We start from the raw sequence: 26,522 nt of genomic DNA on the forward strand, positions 1-26,522 counted from the left end.
AACAAACATAAATACATTTTCAGAATCTTCTCTTCACTCCTATCGTGTTGCGTTCAGTTGGGGTTATTGCGCGTCTGACTGCCATTTCTTGTAAACACAAAGGCGAATCATGCATAAGCGAATTCGGTTCGTGTTATATACGATATTGTTCCCCTATTTATAAATCGTGTATGATCGAATTCATGTAGGGTAAACACGTGTTATACGAGGACTGACTGTATTTGCTGACACCTATCTTGGATCTGTTGTACATGGAATTCATGTCTGATGTGTCAATCATGGCAAATGCTGCACATCACTGGAATACTCTGTATACCACTGCTACACATTAGCATTAGTAGAGGCATATGATGCAAGAAAGCAAGCTTATGCAGCATCAGCCAAAAAAAAAAAAAAACACTATCATTTCACCCCTCTGTTCGTTCCAAATGCCTTAAATTTATTTAGGCTATCAACTTCCACAATGAGGGATGTTTGTTTGTTTGTTATTTGGTTTTTAGGAGCATTAGCAACTAAGGCCATATTGCTCCGGGGATATGCGGTGGTCATTCCCTGACCTTTCCGCATCCTCCGTATTTGGTGGGCACGGGCTCTAACCCCGGTCTAATCAAGAAGCATATGCTACGCACTGCTGCTCCTGCCCACCTGGCTACAGAGGCGCCGGCAACGAGGGATGGAAGTCTGTTCCACCAATCAACTACCCGCTGGCTAAAGGCAAACTTCCGCATATCTATCCTACAACTGTCTTTCCTCAATTTCAATTTATGCCCTTTCAGGTGATTATTCTGAGCAAGAGGAAAACTCCCATCAGCATTGAGCATATCTCAAACCATTCAAGGCTTTATACACCTCAATCAGATCACCTTGCAGGTGCTGGGTCTCCAGACACTAATCTGCAAAACTTGAGCTTTTCTTCGTATGAGCAACCCTTCATTCCATTCACTAATCATGCCCTTCTCTGTACTCGTTCCAACAGCTCTACATCCTTCTTAAAATGAGGCCTCTAGATCTGTATACAGTACTCAAGGTGTGGCCTGACCATTGCCTTATACAAGAGGATAATCACCTCCTTATTCCTGCTAGAAAAATTCCTGTATATCATTGACAAGACACCATGAGCTACTCTTGCAGACCATCTACATTGCTCAGAGAACTTCATGTCTGCCTGAACAATTACCCCCAGGTCCTTTTCATTCTCTACCACTGTCAGTGTAGTACCACAGAGTTGATGCGTTACTCTGTGATTACTGCTTCCCACATGTAGTACTTAACATTTGACAATGTTAAACTTCATTTGCCACCTCTCAGCCCATCTGCTCAACTTTTCTAGATCCTGTTTGCAGCAGCGTACTCTCATTAGTGTCCTTAACAACCCTGCCAACTTTGTATCGTCTGCTAACTTGGACATTAAGCCTGATATACCATCATCAATATCATTTATAAATACAGAAAATAACAATGGACCCAAAACTGAACCCTGAGGGACTGCATTAATAACATTAGTTCATGAAGAGCAGTGTCCATTGATTACCACTCTGTCTTCTCCCACTCAACCATCCCTTTATCTATAGCAGAAATTTGCCTCCAACGCCACACTGCTCCAATTTGTGCAGCAGTGGAAATACTCACTGGAATAGTCTGTGTTCCCGGTGCCGACATTTTAATTGATAAAGGATTATTGCAGAATACATATGCAAAAATTTTCTTTCAACCAAAGAGTGTTTTGAATAAATTTATAGGAAAATTAGACAAATTAATAGAGGGGATGAACAGATGGTGTGACTAATTTTCTTCTTTTTTTTTGCTGATTCTGCTTGTTTGCTTCCTTGCATCATATTCTAATATTAATACTAATTCGGTCTTGGTGCCATCAAAGGGGCAACATTGGTATTATTCTAAATTGGTTTAGAATAGGGAGTGTGTGTGTGTGTGTGTGTGTGTGTGTGTGTGTGTGTGTGTGTGTGTGTGTGTGTGTGCGCACGTGTGTGTGCGTGCACATGCACATGCATTTATTCTTGCCTTATTCTATTCTGAATTAAAAACCTCTTGCTTAAAATTGCAATTAAATTTTGTTGTTAGTAATTTATTATTAATATGATTACAGGAAGTTTTGCGCTTTTCCAACAGTCCATCAGGAGTTACTTTAACCAACATAATGAGAAGTTACTCCATTGAACAAAATCTGCAGCCAGATCCTAGAAACAAAAATCTAGTTTTTAGAAATTTTGCAGTCCATCCATCACAAACTTATTACTGGAAGCTGCCATCTCGTTTTCTGGGAGATAAGGTTAGTAATTCTTGTCCATTTTTTGTATTTGTATTTACATTTGTTTAGATTTAAAATTTTTTTTTTTTCTCCCTCGCTCTCTTTCAAAATGGTGTTGTGATTTGTGAGTGATGGAATTGAAATAGAACAAACTGCCAGTATTGCACAGAAAATCTTTTTTTTTTTTTTGTTTTCGTAGAGGGACATTGAATGAATGAGACTGGTAGTATAAATAATAACAAGCACAACAAAATAGGAAATTGTTAAGGATCATACCCTCAGAATGTGTCTTTGTAGAGGGCAGTTTCAGTATGTCACAAAGCTCTAGAATAAATTGGTTTCTTTTTTTTTCACAAATGTAGCCATTGCAGAACTCATACATTCACTCTTTAATATACTTTCTATAAACATGTTTACTTGACTATTAAAAATTTTTTTACAAATTATTATTATTGTTATTATGGAATTATAATATTGATTCTGGAAAATGGGTAAATTCACCATAATTGTCAAGCAGTTATTTCAAATGGATGAATAATATTAAAAGAGTTTTTGATTAGCTATATGGAAATAGCAATTTGAAGATTATGTAAACAAGAAATTAGTTTCCATATAAGAACTATTAAGCAAGAATTCAACCTTTTTCTGTTTTGTATTATATCCTTTTTAGATATATTTGAAGAGACTGGATTGGAGATTATACACAAGAAACAAGCAATTGTGCAGACATTATTTAATATTAGGAATGCTGAAAGTGTCACATACACACAAAGTACATGTAGTACAGCACTTAAAATCACCTGAGAGAGAGAGAGAGAGAGAGAGAGAGAGTGAGAGTGTGACTGAAATGTCATCAATTTAAATGGCAAAACCATATGTTAAAAGCATGGGAATCCAAAACAGTGGGAACGGAAATGGCAAAAGCAAGTAGAATATACTGCAAAAAAGAATAAGGCCCAACGTGGCTAATAAATCGAATTAAAGAATTTTGTTGGCTAAGATTTGTTGACTAACTATGAAATATCGAAGTATGCTGCAGTTTAAAAGGTGAAATACCATAATATTCATCCAGTAATAGATAAGCAAAATAAAAAAAAAATAATAATAAATAAAAAGAAATTCATGTCAGCCATAGGCCTTTGCTTTTAATTCCTATACAAATTGTATGTATGTGGTATTTTGTTTGTGTATTTTTTTTGTGTATTTTTTTATTATTATTGTTATTTTATTTTATTTTTTTTAATGATATAGTATTGAAAAAATTGTGGTTGATCACTTTTGGTAACTTTGTGAAACTAAGTTTCTTGTTCAGAAATTTTGACCAGTTGCCCCAACGAATAAAAAAATAATAAGAATAAAGTAGTTAATAAAAATCCAAAACAGTGGGAACGGAAATGGCAAAAGCAAGTAGAATATACTGCAAAAAAGAATAAGGCCCAACATGGCTAATAAATCGAATTAAAGAATTTTGTTGGCTAACTATGAAATATTGAAGTATGCTGTAGTTTAAAAGATGAAATACCATAATAAAAATGATCAAAAAGTAGGTGGCAACATTTTTAATGTGTTCTCTCTTTATTTGTTCATGAATTTAGGCATAATTTGTTAGTTTCTCAAAAAATAGCACTCCAAGTCCCAATATCGCCAGATTTCTGATGTTGTATGTGGGCACAGGGGATATACAGGGTGATTCACTACCAGTGTGACAAACTTGCAGGAGGTGTAGGGGGCACAAAGATGAATCGGAATCACATAGCACTGCAGGATCCGAAATGCCTTCGTCATGCGGTAGAGGACGTTGAACGGGAGGTCGCATGAACAGCGATCCTGCTGGAAGTCAGCATTTGCGAACCGGTTCCCGAGGCAGTAGGATGGACGAGTATTCAAACATTGAACTGGCCGACATGCACCTCTCATATGGAGCTGCGAACTGTAACGGGCGTGCTGCTCTGTACTTGTACAAGGAACGTTTCCCGACAGGCGTGCTCCTCATCATATAATTTTTGCACGTGTGCACAGAAGGTTACGTGAGACTGGTTGTTTCTGGAGAAGTACCATGAATCGAGAACAAACGATAAGGACGCTAGACAATGAGGAGAATGTCCTACGTCTTGCAGAAGGCAATCCGAGTAAGAGTACTCGAGCGATAGGCCAACGATTGGGTATTTCCCAATCCACTGTATGGAGGATACTGTCAACAAACCAAATAAGTTCATACCATCTGCAATGCGTCCAATCATTGGAGCCTGCAGATTATCCACTCCGGAGGACTTTTGCTACTTGGTTTCTTCAACAGAAACAGTTAGCAAATGCTGACTTCCAGTGGGATCGCTGTTAGCATTAGTATTAGTAGAGGCATTTGATGCAAGAAAGCAAGCTTATGCAGCATCAGCCAAAAAAAAATAAAAAATAAATAAATTAATTAATAAATAAATAAATAAAAAAATAATAAATAAATAAATAAAAAATAACCACTTCCACTTCACCCCTCTAGCAGGGATAAGTAGGTGATTATTCCATTGTATAAGGCAATGGTCAGACCACACCTAGAGTACTGTATACAGGTCTGGAGGCCTCATTTCAAGAAGGATGTAGAGATGCTGGAACGAGTACAGAGAAGGGCAACGAGATTAGTGAATGGAACAAAGGGGTGCTCTTACGAAGAAAGGCTTAAGTTCTGTTCACTCGACCTCCCGTTCAACGTCCTCTACCACATGATGAAGGCATTTCGAACCCTGCAATGCTATGCGATTCCGATTCGTCTTTGTGCCCCCTACACCTCCTGCAAGTTTGTCGCACTGGTAGTGAATCACCCTGTATATATAATGCATGTCATTTGCATAACAATTTAAAACTTTTAAAGGCTATTAATATATAATATTTCTTAGAATCATACCAAGCTTTTGTTGCCCTTCTCTGTGGTACAGTAGTTACAATCACCATTCTGTGACATCAGGGAGAAAAAGTAAGCGATTTAATCCCATCAACGATGTGAAGAATTTTTATGAGCTTTTTTCACAAAAGATTGAGATTGGCTAAGTTAGACTTCTGCAAGGTTTGTATGGTTTTTTCCTTGCCTGAAACTTGGGCTTTCCCTGCAACAAATAGAAATTGACTAAAGAACATGCAATTACAGACACATTATATTTATGCCTTGTGGCATAGTTGCTTTGGCACTTAACATGCACCTAATTTCTATTTATTGCAGACTTCTGATCTTAATTCTTGCTTTTTTTTTTTTTTTGTTCCGTGTTTTGTGCAACTAACCTTTGAGAAAATGCATTGTGATGTACAGTGGCTACCAAAACCAGAATACTGTATGAATTTTAAAAAAAAAAAAAACTTAGTATTCCTCATTTAACATATTGTCCTAATCTGCATTGTTAATTATTTTGTAGGTGAAGTGTAGATAAATTCTCTAAGGCTATATATTGGATAGAAAAGGGTGCTGCTCTGCCACCCTTATGTTAATTTTCCAAAGAGTTTTAGACACTCTGAGATTTGACCATTTTGCCACTCCAAAATTTTACTTTAAGGCAATCAAGTAAATGATTTGATTATTATTATTATTATTATATATATATTTTTTTTTTTTTGGATAACAAGGCTGTAATGATGTTTTTTGGTCTTATCATCTAGTATAATAATAGAATTAATAAATTTTAAAAATTTTCCATTTTCAACAATTTCTATTTATCCTAAAAAGTCTGAATGGTGATTCTGTACCAAGCCTGGAGCCAGAGTGATTTTTTTTTTTTCTTTTTTTATGTGCTCTTTAGAAGGTTAGAAATAAGCTCTTTACTGTTCAGACAAAACCCAATCAATGCAAGTAATAGAATTGATAAAATGGATTATTTTTTTGTCTTTACACACCAAAAATAAATTAACATGAATTTAAGAAGTGTTCTAGGGTATTCTTGCACCCAGGGCAGAAGGATTATTTCAGTGCCCCTTTGCATATCCTAGAAATCTGCATAGTTTTGTAAAAAAAAAAAAAAAAAAAAAAAAAAATCCTTCCCTTGTTCTTCAGCTTCTGATACCCCTGTAAGAATGCTGCCCTTGGCCACTGCCCTCGTCACCCGTGCCTTAATTTGGCACTGGAACTGCATAATAGGAGGATATCTGCAACCAAGAAAATGTATGAAATTTCTCTCTTCAAGAGGTAATGATTTTAGTTATTGGAAGGATTTGGAAGAAACTTACAACAAGACGTAATATTGAGCTAATTGGAATAATTATATAAAACTTCATTAAAAATGAAACATGTCTCTTTACAGATGGAGAAACTCACAGAAGGATTTAATATCATAAAGTTTCAAAAAAAGTTTGGTGCACAGGCAACCCCTGTATAACACGGTACTTCTGCAACATAGTTTTGCTCTAACACGAATGATAAATTACGGCAATCCTCACATAACATGGTACTTATATAACAGTTTCGCTCTAACCCTTTTAGAGAATTGTGGGAAACTTCACATAACACAGTAATTTTGAGATTTTGTGTTGGGAAAACCCTGCTATTATGTTAGATATCATTTTTTAACATTTCTATTCCTTTTTTGTGAATCCCCGCTGTTGACTCTCTAGTCATTATTGCCTTCATGATATTTTTCTAAAGCACATTTTTGGAGGTCACTACCATTTTTAAAAAAAAAAAAAAAAAAAAAAAACAGTTTGCAGTTTCCTGTTTATTGGGCTTTTATGTTAGTGGAATTAATTATAATCAGGTAGTAAACTCGATCTTATTGCACTTGTGATAGTTCCGATAGATGGAATTCTGTGGATTTTCATGTTATTATGGTGAAATGTGTTTCCCCTTCCATGAAATATTCAATCATATAAAAAACATAAATTTTTAGAAACTCATTACTCCATATCTTACTTGCGCATATCGTGTTTGTTGCAACTTGTGCGTGCCATGTTCTTTGTTATTTATTAAAACGGAAAAATCTAGATTTCAAAGTTTTATTGCTATTGGATATTGCTCCAGGCCATCCAAAAGGTTTAAGTCATCTAAATGTTGAAGTTATGTTTCTACCACCTAATACAACTTCTTTAATTCAGCCATTAGATCAAGGCATTATATCTACCTTTAAAACTCATTACATCAGAAAATTGTTACAATGGATTTTGGAAAAAACAGATTCTGAATCTGTTGAAGTGATGGAGGCATGGAAAACTTTTTCAGTTGTGGACTGTATCGGAATCATAACTGTATCACTCAAAGAAGTAAAACCATGAACGTTAAATGCATGTTGGAAAAATATATGGCCAGAGTCAGTTCATTCAGGAAATATGGTCGAACCGGCAGAAAACGGAATCGGTGTGATAGTATATCTTGCTAAGTTGGTAGGAGGGGAATGTTTTCATGATATGATTACTGAAGATGTTCACGAATTATTGGTAGAAAAAGAGGCTGGTGAAGCGGATTTCTTGGAAATGGCATCGGAGGTAAACCAAATCAATTCAGAGGATGATAGCGCAGTTGAAAATTCTGAATTTTCAAAAATTTTACACTAAAAAGCATATGGGAAGGCATAAACTTAGCTGAGCAATTAGAATTTTATTTTTTGAATGCAGATCCTTCTACTGGAAGGAGCACAAAGTTCAAAAGGGAGCTTCAAAAATGTTTAGCTTTGTACCAAGAAATTTACAAAGATCTATCAAGCAAAAGCAAACAAACCCAGATTACTGATTTTTTTTTAAAGAGAGCAAAAGATACACTAAATCTAGATAATGCAGAAGAAAGTCCAGAAGGTGATATTCTGCAACAGACAAAACATTCTCTTTTGATTGTGCTCAGCAGCGATGAAGAGGAAGAAAATTAAATTAACATACATTATCTGAGATATATGTATCGTAGTTTGTAAGGTAAGACGTTTGTTCAGTTATTACTATTTAATTTACTACTATTATAAAAATAAAGTTAAAATATTTAGTTTCCGGTAGTTATAAAAATAATTATTGTATTTTTGTTAGCTTTTGGAATGTACATCATAAACATACCCCCTGTTTGTACTGGTTCTTAGTCCCGTATAACACGGTTTTGCATTACACAAGAATTTGTAGGAACAAAACTACCATGTTATATGAGGGTTAACTGTAATTAAAATAATCTCTTTCCAGAGAAACAAAATCCAAAACAAAAAAAAAAAATTATCCATAACAAAAAATTGTCTACAAAAAAAAAAAACCAAAAATCTAAATTTTTTGGGTGGTCACAGAATTATAGGAGTGAACAAGACAAAAACTACAAGGATATTACCATATTTTGTGATATCACACATTTTAACATGTGGTACTAGTAAGTAACTCTGTACTTTCATAGTGATCACTTAGCTACTCTCGCTACCATTGTTACTAAATAAGTTAATATAAATTTGCTATTTATTTTACTAATTGATAATTCTTATTGATATTGATCTTAAAAATTAATATTATTTATACTTGAATATGTTAAACAGCAAATTTTGAGTATTAAAAAAAAAATGAAATACCTCTTGTTTATTTTAGGTAGTTTCTTATGGTGGGAAACTAAATTACACACTACTATATACTCCTGAAGGAAGAGGTGAACCAAATACTGATCCTGATGTTGAAATAATGGTAATATCTTTAATTTATTGAAAACAATGCTGGAATTTTTGCTTTTATGTACCATGATTTTTTTTTTTTTTTTTATAAGTGAGCTTGGCAAACCCAGGGTCCTGAGCTGGTTATCATTCTTCTCTTTCTTGCTTTCTTGGTGATTCTCTTCTATTTCTCTCTGTCTCTCTCCCTCTCTCTCTCTCTCTCTCTCTCTCTCAGGGTGATGTGGGATTTTTTTTTTTTTTTTTTTTGGCTGGTGCAGCATAAGCCTCAGGCTTCCTTGCACCATATGACTAATAATAATAATCTTTTGATTAATAGTTATTTTCTACACAAAATTAACAAGACATGAATGTGTAAAAAGATTTAAACTTGGAAGAAATTCTATTGGTTTTATTTTACTCTCATATATATTGCACAGTGGATACTTGTAATTAAAAGAAATTAATTACAATACAAGAGCTAGACAAAGTAAATACTAAATTAAAGATGATTATAATTGTATATTATAATAGAAATTATTGCTAATTGTTACACAAGTATTAACATTTTACTGCAATGACTGTGTCAAAAAAACTGACTACTTTCTTATTAGAAAATTTTATGCTGCTTAAATTATTTTTGAAACAAAAAATATCTTGTAAATTAGACTTGCATTTTCAAACTTAAGTATTGAAAAAATTTCAAATAGTCTAAGAATAGCAATGAACAATATCAATTTTAAATTGAAATTGATGTACTTGGCAGTAATATTTCACTGTAAAGATTTATGTGCTCATGTCACTTGTTATAAGCCATAGTGCAAGAAAGCCACAGGCTTTTTTTTTTTTTTTTTTGCATAAAAGTTCTTGCATTAGTGGAAATATTGTATCACCAATCATTTTCAGTTGTTTCTGCTTATGTGGAAAGTTTTAACCTCCCTTTGAAAAAAAAACTTTTATTAGAAATATTTTTGATTTTTTTTTAGTATCACATGACTTTTAATAACTATCTTTAATCCATCTTGTATTCAATGTTTGTTGCTCCTTTTAATCAGGTGCCATTGTAAAATAAATTCATTCTTAACATGGATAGCTAGTAGCTGGCTGTCTGCAGTAGAATACTACTGACAGTTAAATCTGAAATTTAATTTGATTGTTGAGTTGATGGTATAAACTACATGATTATTATTTGTGCCAGCATGTTAGAGTTAGTACTAGGGGTGAGAATATTCTTGTCCTCATCATTAGTAATGAATCAGACGACATCACAGGACTTAAAGTACAGGAGCCATTATCAGGAAGTGATCATGCAATCATCAGTTGGAAGATAAAGAAAGATGTGGCAGTAATTAAAGGTAAAGGCATGGGCTTTAACTTCAGAAGAAGGGACTTTGACAGTTGAGATGCTATATGATATATGTCAATTTGGGTAGATTTCCGAGGGAGAGCAAATATATTTGAATTATGGTACACTTCAAAAAAATAACAAAAGCCATGAACACGTACATACCATTAAGAAAATATTGAGGAGGAGGATGTCAAAATGGATGATTGCAGAGCTGGCCTGTCAAATAGAGCAGAAAAATATAGCATGGGATAGTTAGAGAATGATTAAAAGTACTGAAGTCTACAACAGGTACAAGTTGGGCTGTAATAGTACCACAAATAAGGTTAGGGAGGTAAAGGCTGTTTATGACAAAGGTATTGGCTAAGAGAGCAGAGAATAAGGACAGAGAATTTTTCACATATATGAATACAATGGAGAAGAAAGCTAACCAGATTGGATTCTTGTGCACTGGGTGTGGGAATGTTGTGGATAAATTGAATAGGTACTTTTCATCAGTCCTTAGTGGCAAAAGGCCCTTCGTGCTGAAAACAGGCTGTGCGAGTGACGCTGAGCCATATGAAATTAGTGATATCGTTGATGATGATGGCCTATACTTGTAGTTTTCAGAGAGATCACCGGGGAGTGTATGAAACCATTGAGGTTAATTATGAGGGCACGTTTGGACTCTGAGGGAGGGGAGGGAAAGATGCCTTTGGATTGGAGAAGTGCCAAAATTTTGCCAACTACAGACCGATCAGTCTGATTTCAGTGGTAGGAAAAAATTAGAGGCAATGGTTAATAGTACGATATAAGAACATTTAGATATATATGACATTCTGAAGGACACACAAAAATGGCTTTGTTAATGAAAAATCATGTTTAACTAATTTAGTAGGCTATTTTGACACAGTTACTCATGAGCTGTGGATGTAGGGAACAATTTCGACATAATTTATTTGGATTTTAGGAAGCCATTTGACTTTTCACCCTAATGCAAGAGTAAGAGACTGGCAGAATTACTTAACAAGTACAGGTCACTGTTGAAAAAGAGCCATGAATTAGGGTTGAATTTGAAAGTGTGTGCAATTCTGCCCAGACACAATAGGAAGTAGTATATGATGAGAGCCTTGTCGATCAATTTGGCCCTGGAAAGATTGTGCAAGGCTCAAGGGGTAGGATTTTTTTCAGCCTGGTCTGTACTTGTTAACAGGAGAGGCTGCTTCTACGGGGATGGAATACCCTTAAATAGAAAGGGTGCAAGAATATTTGCTGATGCTATCGAGGCAGTGTTAGGTGGGTCGGAAAACTGCTAGCGTGGGGGGAATACAAGGACTAATAGATTAACAGTAGACATTGGCAGAGGTGAAAGTGATTCTTGCACTGCTTCTATTGGAATGAGCAGCAGCCTGGAAAACAAGATGCAGAATATTTCAGACTGTTAGGAGCCATTGCGGTACAAGTAAACACATGGGTTGTGTTAGGGTAGCTAAGAATAGGAACAGGTGCATGTATACTTGCGTGTACACCAATGCTAGGAGTTTGGTAAATAAATTTGATGAATTTGAGGTATTGCTCAAAACATCAAAGACAGATATTATTGGGATATCAGAGACATGGTGTCACACAGATATAAGGAATGTAGAACTGGAATTTGGGGAGAACAATGTATACACACAGGATAGGAAGGGAGGAGGTTGTTATGCTATTAGTTAAGAAACACAAAATCCAAGGAAGTGAAGCCAGTCGACATTGCTGGACAGTGCAATGTCGAATCAGTTTGGTGTGACATAAGCATTGGGAGATTAAAATTGAGAGTTGGAGTGTGTTATAGGCCTAATGACTCTGATGAGTATAATAAGGAACTGTACAGGAAAATAGAGTGGGCCAGTAAATCAGAGAGTCTTATAATGGGGGATTTTAATTTGCCAGATATTGACTGGAATTTGTGGGTTGGTCACTCACACACTACAAGGCTTTTGTGGATTTATTGGATGATTGTTTTCTACATCAGCATGTTCAGGAGGCAAATAGAGGGAGTAATACTCTTGATTTGATTATCAGTAATGAATCTTCATGCATTAAGAATCTGCAGATACAGGAACCACTAGGTGGCAGTGATCACAGTGTGCTGAAGTGGGATTTACTCAAAGAGGTTACTACCATTAGGGGTAAAGGGAAGGGTTATTGCTTTCGTAAAGGCAACTACGATGGACTGAGACAGTATTTAAATTCTATACATTGGGACCAACTGATGATGTTACCAACAGCAAATTCAAAATGGGAAGCTACTAGGCTTTACATAGCAACTAAGAAATATTGTTCAAGGTTTAGGCCTAAATGGATGTCAGATGAACTAATGAGACATATGGCATAGAAGAAAAATGCATGGGATGCATACAAATTAACACGTGACACAGAAGCCTATGATAGATACAAGTTACAAAGGAGGTTAGGCAGGTGAAGGCAGATTACGAGAAACCTTTGGCAAGGGATGCAAAGAAAAACAGCAAAGAGTTCTTTACTTATGTAAACTCTAGAAGGAAGAGGATGAATCAGATTGGTCCACTTGATATCGATGGGTCAACTGTTGATGATCCTGCTCAGGTAGCTAACAAACTAAATGAATATTTTGCATCGACATTCACACATGAGGAGTTATTCAGGAAGGGGAATGCAGAAGTGAAGTAAACTCTGCCAGTGAGCTAGATGGTTTTGTAATAACTGAGAGGAAAGTGGAGGAGAAATTGTTGAAAAGAAAGCCACCTGGGGTGGATGGAATCTATCCAGTTATATTAAAGGAGGCAGCAAAGGAAGTAAGCAAACCCTTAGCCATAATTATGAGAGTTTCCTTGGACTCGGGGGAGGTACCCACAGACTGGAGATGTGCAAATGTGACCCCAATTCTCAAAGGAGGATGAAAGGCTGACACAAGTAATTATAGACCTGTGAGTTTAACTTCTGTTCCAGGAAAATTAATGGAGGTACTGGTTAAAGAAGCACTGCAGGATCGTGTAGACAAGACTTCAGTTATAGCTCGGACACAGTATGGTTTTGTTAAGGGGAAGTCTTACCTGACCAATTTGATTGGATACTATGATGCAGTCACAAAAGAACTGGATGCAGGGAATAACTTTGATATTATATACTTGGATCTTAGAAAGGCTTTTGATACTGTTGCACATGGAAGACTGCTGCACAAATTGGAGCAGTGTAGCATTGGAGGCAAATTGATGCTATGGATAAAGGGGTGGTTGAGGGGGAGAAGACAGAGTGGTAATCAATGGACACTGCTCATCGTGGACTAATGTAGTAGTAGTAGTAGTGGCATGTGATGCAAGAAAGCAAATGTATGAGCTTATGCAGCATCAGCCAAAAAAAAAAAAAATCACACCATTCCCTCCAAATGCCTGTCCGGTTCCTCCTTAAATTTATTCAACCTATCAACTTCCACAACGACAGATGGAAGTTTGTTCCAGCAATTAACCACCCGCTGGCTAAAGGAAATTTCTGCACATCTATTCTACATCTGTCTTTTCTTAATTTGAATTTATGCCCCTTTAGATTCGTAATCTGAACAAGTGGAAGGATCCCATCAGAATTCAGCATGCTCAACCCATTCAAGGCCTTATATACCTCAATCAGATCACCGCGCAGGTGCCTAGTCTCCAGCCACTGCAATTTGCAGAACTTAAGCCCCTCTTGGTAAGAGGATCCCTTCATTCCCCTCACCAATCTTGTTGCCCTTCTGTGTACACGCTCAAGTAAATCTACATCCTTCCTAAAATGAGGCCTCCAGACCAGTACGCAGTACTCAAGCCGTGGCCTGACCATTGCTTTATACAGAGGGATAATCACCTCCTTTTCCCTGCTAGCAAAATTCCTATATATCATTGACAAAACCCCATGACCTGCCCTGGCAGCCTGTCTGCATTGCTCTGAAAACTTCATATCTGCCTGCACAATTACTCCCAGGTCTTTTTCATTTTCTACCACCTTAAGTGTAGTACCACACAGTTGGTACGTTTCTCTGGGGTTACTTCTACCCATATGCAGTACTTTGCATTTGTCAAGGTTGAACTTCAGTTGCCACTTCTTAGCCCATCTGCCCAAATTATCTAGATCCTGTTGCAGTAGCACACTGCCATTACTGTCATTAACAACCCTGCCAACCTTTGTATCATCTGCAAACTTCGACATTAAGGCTGATATACCTTCATCAATATCATTGATAAATATACAAAACAACAGTGGACCTAACACCGAACCCTGTGGGACTCCACTAATAACATTAGTCCAAGAAGAGCAGCACCCATTGATTACCACCCTCTGTCTTCTCCCACTTAACCATCCTTTTATCCATTGTAGCAACTTACCCTTAATACCATTCTGCTCCAATTTGTACAATAGTCTTCCATGCGCAACAGTGTCAAAAGCTTTCCTGAAATCCAAATATATGATATCAAAATTATTTTTCGCATCCAGTTCCTTTGTAACCACATCATAATATCCTATCAAATTTGTCAGACAAGACTTTCCCTTAACAAACCCATGCTGTGTCTGAATTATTGTTGCAGTCTTGTCTAGATGATCCTGCAATGCATCTTTAACCAGCGACTCCATTATTTTACCCAGAACAGAAGTTAAACTAACTGGTCTGTAATTACTCGTGTCACCCTTTGATCCCCCTTTGTGAATTGGGGATACATTTGCACATCTCCAGTCTGTGGGAACCTCCCCTGAGTCCAAGGATGCTCTCATAATTATGGCTAAGGGTTTGCTTAGTTGCTTTGCCGTCTCCTTTAATATAACTGGATAGATCCCATCCACTCCAAGTGCTTTTCTTACGTTTAACTTCAACAATTTCTCTTCCACTTTGCTCTCGGTTATTACAAAATCATTAAGTATCTTGCTACAATTTGATAACCTTCTGCCATTTTCAAACCTTAATAATTCTTCACGTGTGAATGTAGATGCAAAATACTCATTCAGTTTGTTTGCTATCTGAGCAGGATCATCAACAGTCGAACCATCGATGTCAAGTAGACCGATCAGATTCATCCCCTTCCTTTTAGAGTTTATATAAGTAAAGAAATCCTTGCTGTTTTTCTTAGCATCTTTTGCCAAGGATTTCTCGTAATCTGCCTTCGCCTGCCGAACCTCCTTTGTGACCTGATTACAGATTAACTTATATCTGCCATATGCTTCTGAGTCGCTTGATAATTTATATGTATCCCATGCATTTTTCTTCTCTGTTACGAGTCTCATTAGTTCATTTGACAACCATTTAGGCCTAAACCTTGAACAATATTTCTTAATAGGTATGAACCTTTTAGTAGCATCCACGATTAATTCCTTGAATGCTTCCCACTTAGAATTTACTGTTGGTAACATCGTCAGTTGATCCCACTGTACAGAATTTAAAAACTGTCGGAGACCACTGTACTCGCCTTTACGGAAGCAAAAACCCTTTCCTTTACCCCTGATGGTAATTGAATCTTTAAGTAAATCCCACGTCAGTACACTGTGATCACTGCCACCTAGTGGTTCTTTTATCTGCAAATTCCTAATACATGAATGATCACTGCTGATAACCAGATCAAGAGTATTACTTTCTCTGGTTGCCTCTCGAACATGCTGCTGCAGAAAACAATCATCCAATAAATCCACAAAAGCCTTGCTAGTGTGTGAGTGACCAGCCCCCAAATTCCAGTCAATATCTGGGAAATTAAAATCCCCCATTATAAGACTCTCTGATTTACTGGCCCACTCTATTTCTCTGTACAGTTTCTTATTATACTCATTAGTCATTAGGCCTATAGCACACTCCTACTCTCAATTTTGATCTCCCAATGCTTATGTCACACCAAACTGACTCGACACTGCACTGTCCAGCGAAGTCGACTGGCTTCACTTCCATGGATTTTGTGTGTTTCTTAACTAATAGCATAACCCCTCTTCCCTTCCTATCCTGTCTATCCTTTCTGTAGACGTTGTACTCCCTAAATTCCAGTTCTGCATTTCTTATATCTGGGTGACACCACGTCTCTGATAACCCAACAATATCCGCCTTTGATGTCTTGACCAACACTTCAAATTCATCAAATTTATTTACTATACTTCTAGCATTGGTATACATGCAAGTATACATGCACCTATTCTTATTCTTAATTACTTTAACACATCCCATATACCCACCTGTTTCACGATGACTGCCATCCGTCCCTGAAACCCCCAACACCCCTCGCTCCAGGTCGCTACTTATTCTAATAGAAGTTGTGCAAGAATCACCTTCACCTCTGCCTACGGCTACTGTTAAACTATTAGTCCTTGTATCCCCCCAAGCTATCAGTTTTCCGACCCACCTAACACTGCCTCGATAGCATCAGCAAATATTTTTGCACCTTTTCTATTTAAATGTGTCCCATCCCTGTAGAAGCAGTCTCTCCTGTTAACAAGTACAGTCCAGGTTGAAAAAAATTCTATCCCTTGAGCCTTGCACAATCTTTCCAGGGCCGAATTGATCGACAAGGCTCTCATCATATACTCCCTCCTATCGTGTCTGGGCAGAATTGCAGACACTTTCAAATTCAACCCTATTTCACGGCTTTTTTTCAACAGTGACCTGTACTTGTTAAGTAATTCTGCCGGTCTCCTACTCTTAATGTCATTAGTGCCAATGTGTACAACTATATCACCTTTTGTGCCCCTAAAAGATGATATCTGCTCTACAACTTCATCAACCTTTGCCCCTGGCAGACATACCCTGGTCCTGTTCCACCTATCCTTTTTCCAAAGGATGTTCCCCGTTTCCCTGACAATAGAGTCACCAACAACTACAAGTTCCTTTGGGACCAGTGCAAGCTCTGGCGTTGATGTGGGCAGCTGAGAGCCTGATGGGCCCCTCAATTTAGATCTTTAGGGGGCATCCACCCTGTCCTTCAAACTCTCATATAGGCCCATAACAACGCTGAGTTGTCGCCTGATTTCCTTACACTCCTTACATTGCGCACACACACAAAGACATCCCCCATGGCAATATCATGTTCCGTTCCAGATAGTTCGGCAAACATTTCACAAGTTGCACATTTTTTTTAGGCTGTGATGCGTTGGAGAATCGCCCCCCTCAGTTCTCCCACGAGTCACAACACTCCTGCCACTTTGTGCCCGTTGCTTTGCTGCTCTAGTTTGGGGCATGATATTTTAAATTAATAAGATCAATAAATTAAATTAAATTAAATGTCAATACTACGCTATCTAATAGAAACAGTGCAGCGTATTACTGTTTCTATAATTATACGTTAGAGCTACCTAGCTACCTCAATTAAAAATTTGAATTCCCTATCACTATAAACAAAAAACAATGCCTGCCAGATTCGAAGGACTAACGGTTTTATAAAGTATTAAGTATATCTACAAAAACTGTTTATATAAATTAAAATAAAAATAACCAGCGTAATTAGAACTATAAGACTACGTATTAAGTACAATATAAAATAACAATTATGTAAATAAAAAGCAAACACTTATCGTTTTTTTCAGAGCCTGTAACTCGCAGCTGTATTTTCTAAAGAGAGTCAGCACCCTCTCCAAATACAATGTTATTAGTGAAGTTCCTCAGGGTTCAGTGTTGGGTCCATTATTGTTTTCTGTATTTATAAATGATATTGATGGTGGTATATCAAGCTTAATGTCCAAGTTTGCAGACAATACGAAGCAACCTTCGTATCGTCTGCAAACTGAGATGTCAAGGATACTACTGACACTATGCTGCTGCAACAGGATCTGGAAAGGTTGAGCAGATGTGCTGAGAGGTGGCAAATGAAGTTTAACATTGACAAATGTAAAGTACTACATATGGGAAACAGCAACTCCAGAGCAACGTATTAACTCTGGTACTACACTGACAGTGGTAGAGAATGAAAAGGACCTGGGGGTGGTTGTGCAGGCAGATATGAAGTTCTCTGAGCAGTGCAGATGGGCTGCAAGAGTAGCTCATGGTGTATTGTCAATGATATATAGGAATTTTTCTTCCAGGGATAAGGAGGTGATTATTCCCTTGTATAAGGCAATGGTCAGGCCATACCTAGAGTACTGTATACAGGTCTGGAGGGCTCATTTAAAGAAGGATGTAGAGCTGCTTGAACGAGTACAGAGAAGGGCAACAAGATTAGTGAATGGAACAAAGGGGTGCTCTTACGAAGAAAGGCTTACGTTTTGCAAATTACAGTGTCTGGAGACTGGGCACCAGCGAGGTGATGTGATTGAGGTGTATAAAGCCTTGAATGGTTTGAGCAAGCTCAGTGCTGATGGGATTCTTCATCTTGCTCAGAATAATCACCTGAGAGGGTATAAATCAAATTTAGGAAGGACAGATGTAGGATAGACGTGCGGAAATTTGCCTTTAGCCAGCGGGTGGTTGGTTGGTGGAACAGACTTCCATCCTTTGTCGTGGAAGTTGATAGCCTAAATGCGTTTTAAGGCTCAGCTGGACAGGTATTTTGAACGAACAGAGGGGTGAAGTGGAAGGTTGTTTTTTTTTTTTTTTTTTTTTGGCTGATGCTGCATAAGCTTGCTTTCTTGCATCAAATGCCTCTACTAATGCTAATGAGAGGTTACTGTTTAAGTTTGAACATTTTGGTATTACTAATAAGATTCTAAGGTGGATTGCTGGTGGCTGCAGGGCAGAAAGCAGAGGGTTGTGATTAATGGATTTTCTTCATATTGGTGTAAGGTCAGGAGTGGGTCCTCCAGTTGTTATTTGGACCACTTATTTCTCATTTTCATAAATGATGTCAAAGAAGGGACAGCTATGATGTCAAAATTTGCAGATGATGTAAAGATTGGTAGAATCATTGTCAACCAGTGCTCTTTCGGGATGACTTGGGCAGACTTCAAAGATGGTCAGAGAAGTGGCAGCAATGTTTGATGCTGCTAAATGCAAGGTCTTACACTTGGGGAATAGCAGACCCCTAATAAATTATATGCTTTGTGCAGATGAATTAAAAACAGTGGAGGACGAAAGGGATCCAGAAGTTACAATTCAGGCAGATATGAAATTTTCTGAACAGTGTAAACAGGCAGCCAGCAAAGCCCGTGATATCCTGTAGAGATAAGGAGGTTATAATTCCACTGTATAAGGCAGTTATAAGATCACATTTGGAATACTATATTCAAGTATGGAGACCTTGTGAAAAAAAGACATTGGGCTTCTTGAAAGGATCCAAAGTGGAAAGACTCCAATTTTGTGGGCTACAGAGCTTGGCATCCAGGTGCCTCAGAGGGGATCTAGTTGAGGTTTATAGGGGATTCTCTGAGGAGGATTAGTAAAATAACCAAGGTGGAATTTTTGTTGTTACAGAACTAGGAGCCATAAATTCAAATTACAGAACTAAGAATTTTCAGAACTGGGGGCAATAAATTCAATTTATAAGGGTTGAGGGCCACTTGTTCCAGTAATCAACAAGTTGTTGATTGCTGGAACAAGTGGCCCTCAGAGGTAGTTGAGGCTATCAGTTTGAATAAATTCAAAGGTCAACTGGATGGTTACCTTGGTGAGAGTACAAGCATATAATTTGTATTTATATATATATATATATATATATATATATATAATCTTATAGAATAATAATAAATGGAGAAGCTATTGGTATATGTGGGGGGGAGGAAATTAAGATAATATTAGATAAGCAGAATTACGATAAAATGAAATATGGATCAGGGTCACTGCTAACAGAAAAAATACCCTACAACCATAATGTATATATAATGAATTTTTATTATTAGTATAAAATATAGTAAGTAGATATTTATGCTTAGAATTAGACTAATGAAAATACGGCGTACCCTGGGAGTGATATATGTGTTGACCGAAAGGGGGGGGGAAGAAAGGAATCGAAATTAAAGTAAATATAACAATAGAAAACATAAACCAAATGGAATTTTGAAGAGACAACCAAGGTGGAAATAGCATTGCGGTGTCATTCATAATTTTAGTGTCTTCTTCAGAGGTCATCCACCAAAACAATGAAAAAGACAGCAATACTCTTACTTCTGTTTCCGATATGTTCTGTATGTCAAGGTACACGTGCGAAATACCACGTGGTAAAACTAATATAAATTTTGAATATAATTTAGGGGTGGCTGAGGGGGAGAAGACAGATTGGTAATCAATGGACACTGCTCGTTGTGGACTAATGTTATTAGTGGAGTCCTTCAGGGCTCAGTGTTGGGTCCATTACTGTTTTCTGTATTCATAAATGATATTGATGATGGTATATCAAGCTTAATGTCGAAGATTGCAGACGATACAAAGGTAGGCAGGGTTGTCAAGGACACTACTGACACTATGCTGCTGCAACAGGATCTGGAAAGGTTGAGCAGATGGGCTGAGAGGTGCCAAATGAAGTTTAACATTGACAAATGTAAAGTACTACACATGGGAAACAGCAACCCCAGAGCAACGTATCAACTCTGTGGTACTACACTGACAGTGGTAGAGAATGAAAGGGACCTGGGGGTGGTTGTGCAGGCAGATATGAAGTTCTCTGAGCAGTGCAGACGGGCTGCAAGAGTAGCTCATGATGTATTGTCAATGATATATAGGAATTTTTCTAGCAGGGATAAGGTGGTGATTATTCCCTAGTATAAGGCAATGGTCAGGCCACACCTAGAGTACTGTATACAGGCCTGGAGGCCTCATTTCAAGAAGGATGTAGAGCTGCTGGAACGAGTACAGAGAAGGGCAACAAGATTAGTGAATGGAACAAAGGGGTGCTCTTACGAAGAAAGGCTTAAGTTTTGCAAATTACAGTGTCTGGAGACTGGGCACCAGTGAGGTGATCTGATAGAGGTGTATAAAGCCTTGAATGGTTTGAGCATGCTCAATGCTGATGGGATTCTTCCTCTCACTCAAAATAATCACCTGAGAGGGCATAAATTCAAATTGAGGAAAGACAGATGTAGGATAGATGTGCAAAAATTTGCCTTTAGCCAGTGGGTGGTTGGTTGGTGGAACAGACTTCCATCCCTTGTCGTGGAAGTTGATAGCCTAAATAAGTTTAAGGCTCAGCTGGACAGGTATTTTGAACGAACAGAGGGGTGAAGTGGAAATGGTTTTTTTTTTTTTTTGGCTGATGCTGCATAAGCTTGCTTTCTTGCATCAAATGCCTCTACTAATGCTAATGCTAATATAAATTTGAATAAGGTTATACAAAGTTTGCCAAAACAAATGTGTTGATAAAGTAATACATACAGATCATGGATGACCTTACAGAAGTAAGTAGAATGCTGGGCGCCTCCGTAGCCAGGTGGGAAGGAGCAGCAGTGCGTAACACACGCTTCTTGATTAGACCGGGGTTCGAGCCCGTCACCACCAAATACGGAGGATGCGGAAAGGTCATTCAGGGAATAACCACCGCATATCCCGGAGCAATATGGCCTTAGTTGCTAATGCTCCTAAAAACCAAATAACAAACAACAACAAACAAGTAGAATGCTATGAAGGTGGAAAAACCAAAGACAAAGGTAAGGATGGATATATATATATATATATACACACTTGTTTTTTTTTGCCAGTGCAGCAAAAGCCTGTGGCTTCCTTTCACTATATAGTGAATATTATTATAATTATTGTTATATTATTTCTGCCTGTAATAGGTACTGTTACCAAGTGCATAGGGTGTTGTTACATCTGGTGTTATTGTTGGTCAAGGAACTGACTATCCTACAGGTGTTCAGGATTGCGATACATGTGGTTTAAAATGTGGTTTGATGTAATATCCTTGTTTACATGTATTCCTATCGACCATGGGATGAAATGTGCATGTATGGCATTAGAGAAAGATGATACCCTAAGGCAGGGGTTCCCAAAGGTTTTGGTCAGAGGATCCCCCTAAGTAAAAATTCAGTAATAACAAAGACCCCCAATATATTAACTAACTTGAAGCAATAAGCTTCAAGTTAATATATTTTATAAACAATTTTTTTAGAAAACATTATGATTTTCAATGCATGTTAAAAAAATTTAATGAACACTAACACTTACCACATGACTAATGTTGAAGGATGTGGTTGATGTGCTTTTAGAAGAGAGGAAATATTGGGTTCATGATTTGTTAGTTTTAATCTTAGATCTCCATTATTTTTGATATCTAGTCGATTTCTCTGCTTAGTTAAAATACTGTTAGCATAGCTAAATCTGGCTTCTATCCTGTATGAACTTGGAAAGGTCAATAATAAAGGCTTGACAGTTTTATACAGTTTCGGGTAGTTTTCAATAATATTTTTACTTGTCCAAAATCCCCTGAAACTTTCTTTTCAGGGGATTTTGGTCAAGTAAAATTTCTTGTGAGTGCAGTGATTTAGCTTCTAGGTCCATCTTCATTTGAATAATTTCCTCTTCCAAATCCAGCTCCAAATCATCCCTATCACCCTCTGCATGAAATGGAGACATTATCCATTCTGAACTTTCATATCTTTGAGATCTTTGAATCTATTTTTAAAATCCTCTTTTAAGCATTTGAGGTGAGCTACATAAATAAATATGTCGGCATCTGAAAAATTTCCTTCGGCTTGTTGTTCTAAAGATGGCATTTGGAAAGAAGTGAAAATTTCTATGACCCAGTGAAGGTTTGAAGAGCATTAACTTTTTCCCAAAATAATTGTACATCTCTGTATAATTGTAATGTCTTTTACTTGCAGTTTGTTTTGTGCTTCATTGAATTTTGAAAATATATCAGCAAGGTTAAAAGGTGGTTTTTACACCGACTAAATTTATCGGCAAATGATTGATCGTGCTTGGACAGAAATTCCACCACTGAGTAATTCTTCATTTATGTTTTTTGCAACAAGATGTTGTCTCTGTAAAACACAATGTACTGTTTGTATTTTAGGATTTTCGTGTTTAGCTAAAGCTAAAAATCCTTCGAAACGCTTCTGCCATTTCCTTTAATTTGAACTGTTTCTTGGGTTGCTCCGGTTCCTCAGTGGGTTTGGCTCTCACTTGCTCCTCAACTTTCTGTATGTTCAACTGGGCTATGTCTTCTGTTTTTTAATCTTCACCTCATTCATCCACAAAGCTAGTCTACATCTTCATTCTCCAGGACCAGCTCGAACTTCTGGGCTAAGTCTACAATTTCTTTGGTAACAGAAGACATCAGCTCATCTTTGTTGAAGCCTTCGTTGTTAAGCTCAGAATTTTTTAGATTTTTCCAAACTCCGCTCATACAAGTTGTTTCATATCATTCCAGATATGAAAGAGTGTAATTCTCAGAAGAAATAGCCGATGGGACACAGTCCACCTAGCTTAAACGTTTTGGGGGTCTCTCTGAATTGCTTTGACGTAGTTCACCTGTCTCAAACACATGTTGTTGAATATTTCTTCAGAATTTTTAAAGCAGAAAATGAAATTTATTTACTTAGATTCTAGTTATGCCACAGGTTATTATCTAACATAGTTTGTATGGGAACGAAAATAAAAACTTGTACTTATTGTTCCTTCATTCGACTTCACTCTTAAAAATTTTACGGAAAGTATCTTGATGATTTTACCAAAAAAATTTATGTAAGTCTGAATTTACGTAAGTCGGGGACTAACTGTATATAGGGCCTCTTTCCATAATTCCAGGATCCAATAACTAAAATTCAAAATTTGAAATATTTGATTTTACGTTGGGTATGTGAGCTACAGCTATACAATGATAACTACGACTATACAACTTTTCTGCAGATAGCAGATGTGGTCTTATTGCTTATTTAATAACTGTTTATTAAATAACATGTGTTGTATCACCTTTATTCTTCTGTCTTTTTATAGCTGTGATTAATTACAGTAGCTTTCTGTAATGAATTACTTGATGTTAGTGATATGTGGTGCTTTCTTATCTGCTGCTGCTGCAGCCTTTCATGTAGCCAATTGTATATACTTTACTTATATCAGCAGGGTTTCCAGTTGCTTTGGAGGGTATGATGTATGCTGACATTGTAATTAAGTGGCACATTTTCATAGTAAAATGTGGTGACAAAAATATTTATATTTAAACATATCACATTTTATGACAGTTGGTTCAGAGATAATTGGAATTTCAGGACATACTTGGCTGACAAGTAGCCTAAATTTTTAATGATTTGTGTTATGTAACACCTAGTTATTAAGATGTCATATGTTTTCTGTAATTCTGATAGCATCAAAATTATTAAATACTTTTAGTTATTTTCATCAAAATATTAACAGTTCTTATTTAATTGTATTGTTTTTATTTTTTTTAATAAAGGGAAATGGTATAATTCTTATCTACAGACATCCTGAAGTAATTCGACCTGGATCACTTCATGTAATCTCCATACCTATGTATGAAGTAAGTATAATTGTTATGGCTGAAATTTGATGTTAAGTATTAAGGAAAATCCATCTTAAAACAAGACTCTATAACATAAGCAGATTGATTAATTTTGCTTTGTTTACCAGCTAATGTTTAGGGATTTAGCTTAATATGAATTTTTTACTTGACAGGATATGGGAACTTAAAACTATTCTCTGAGTAGCTTGTCCTAACCATTAAGATGTGTTAAAAAAATAATAATAAACTTTAGCTTCTGTAAAGGGACAATCTTTTGAAAGGACAATCGCTGGTCAACAGTGAACAGATCAAAGGGTATTCTCAATGGGCGCTGGTCCACCTTCTACTGCAGTGGTGTCCAACCTTTTCCTGTACAGGGGCCATATTCAAAAAAATTCAAAGTTAGATTTCTTTAGTATGTTGCATTTTTGATATCTTGTTGCAAGTAAAAGTAAAATTGAAAATAATCAAAAATTTTATTAAGTACAATTTACTGAACAAAACATTTAATTAGAAAATGTTTTTGATAATTAACAAAATTTAAAATGCTGTTTTAGTTCACTTTTCTCACGGGCCATAGGTTGGACCACCTTTGTGAATCACCTGTAAGCGCCCCGTTCGAGAATTAGAAAAGTGATTTTCTTTTACCCCGACAAATAATCATCTGTTGTCTTGTGGAAGTGATTTATCCACCTTTTTCCGAAAATTTTCCCTATCTCTGTTTACATGGTCACAGTACCTAAATATCTGAATGACACCAATATTTTGGACAGTTTAAAAAAAAAAAAAAGAAAGAAAAAAAAATTGAAATTTAAGAACTAGTGATAATACTGACAAGAGAAGGACAACGAAGGTATTAATCCTTTTAAACATGAATTGTTGGCATTTGGTGAAAATGCAGTTAGAAAATTGTCAATTAGAATTAAATGCAATTCGTGGATTTCGGGGATACCTAATTGATACGAAGGTTTCCGAAGAATTGAAGCATTTGATAAACACTGAGTACAATACCAATTTCGCCGAGTGAATGTGAATGAGGATTTTCACAAATGAATCTGATCGCCACCCCAACCAGCACTTCGTTGATGACAAAAACAGTTTCTTCACTACTGTTTCTTAAAACTGTAGGCCCACCTCTGACCCGCTGTGATCCAGAAAAAAAAATGTCTATTCATGGCTGCTTCGGAAACGTCATTCAGCAACCGACACACAAAGAGGAGGAAAAGAAGTCAGCATAGGTTGTCAGATGAGAAATTAATAAAAATTTGGAATATTCTACAAAAACTTTATTATGAATTTATTTTTACTTATTTTACTCACATTTTACATTTTTTTTTTTTTATATACTTGAATAATAAATTTATGTTTAATAAACTGTGAAAATATATACCTAATTTCTTGTTCTTATTCTAAAAACATTGCTGTTAAAGAAACAATATCAGGGGAAAAAAAATTTTAGAGTATTTTTCGTAACCTTTTAATTTTCAATTTTTCCTGAAAGCAAAGAATGAGTACCGGCACCTGGTTTTTTTTTACAAAAAAAGCACTGGCTATACATATACTATTTTACCCCTCTTTTGACTTCACTTAGTTTTATCCTTATTGCTTACTCTCCACAGGTATGGACAAGCATAGAAATGCAGTCCTTGATACATCATTAGGTTCATCCCCTGATGAAGTACCTGAGCTAACATCAGATTTGAATTTAGCTTTTACTTTTAGCTAACATCAGATTTGAATTTTACCCTTTTTTTGACCTATAACCAAAATTACCCACCCATATCTGATGCTGGCTATCACTCCATATTTTAATTTAATCATATTTACTTAATCATTTTTTGCTTTACAGTTACCTTCTGTCTAATTGACTTTTCAATTCAGCCTATAATTTTGCTTAATTCATTATAACAAATATAATTTTAACATTCTTTTTCACGTCTACAATATTTCCTTTTTCTACTATCCTTCTCCTATTAGTTATGGCATTTTGTGTAATTTACACTTCCATCTTCACATTTTGTAAC

At 36.5% G+C, this 26,522-nt stretch overlaps 1 protein-coding gene across 11 annotated transcripts in view; it reads left to right on the forward strand.

Moving 5' to 3' along the window:
• The window catches only part of trol (terribly reduced optic lobes), a 1,731,230-nt gene that overhangs the window by 939,713 nt on the left and 764,995 nt on the right, over positions 1-26,522 (forward strand). For all 11 annotated transcript variants that reach the window (XM_090387691.1, XM_090387694.1, XM_090387699.1 and 8 more), the window contains 3 exons: positions 2,105-2,287; positions 8,780-8,872; positions 24,433-24,516. In XM_090387691.1, the coding sequence (XP_090243817.1) occupies positions 2,105-2,287; positions 8,780-8,872; positions 24,433-24,516 (360 nt within the window). The remainder of the gene's footprint in view (positions 1-2,104; positions 2,288-8,779; positions 8,873-24,432; positions 24,517-26,522) is intronic.

Source organism: Mastigoproctus giganteus, chromosome 13 (assembly GCF_048544385.1).
Source record: "Mastigoproctus giganteus isolate SK-2022 chromosome 13, ASM4854438v1, whole genome shotgun sequence".
Lineage (NCBI taxonomy): Eukaryota > Metazoa > Arthropoda > Arachnida > Uropygi > Thelyphonidae > Mastigoproctus > Mastigoproctus giganteus.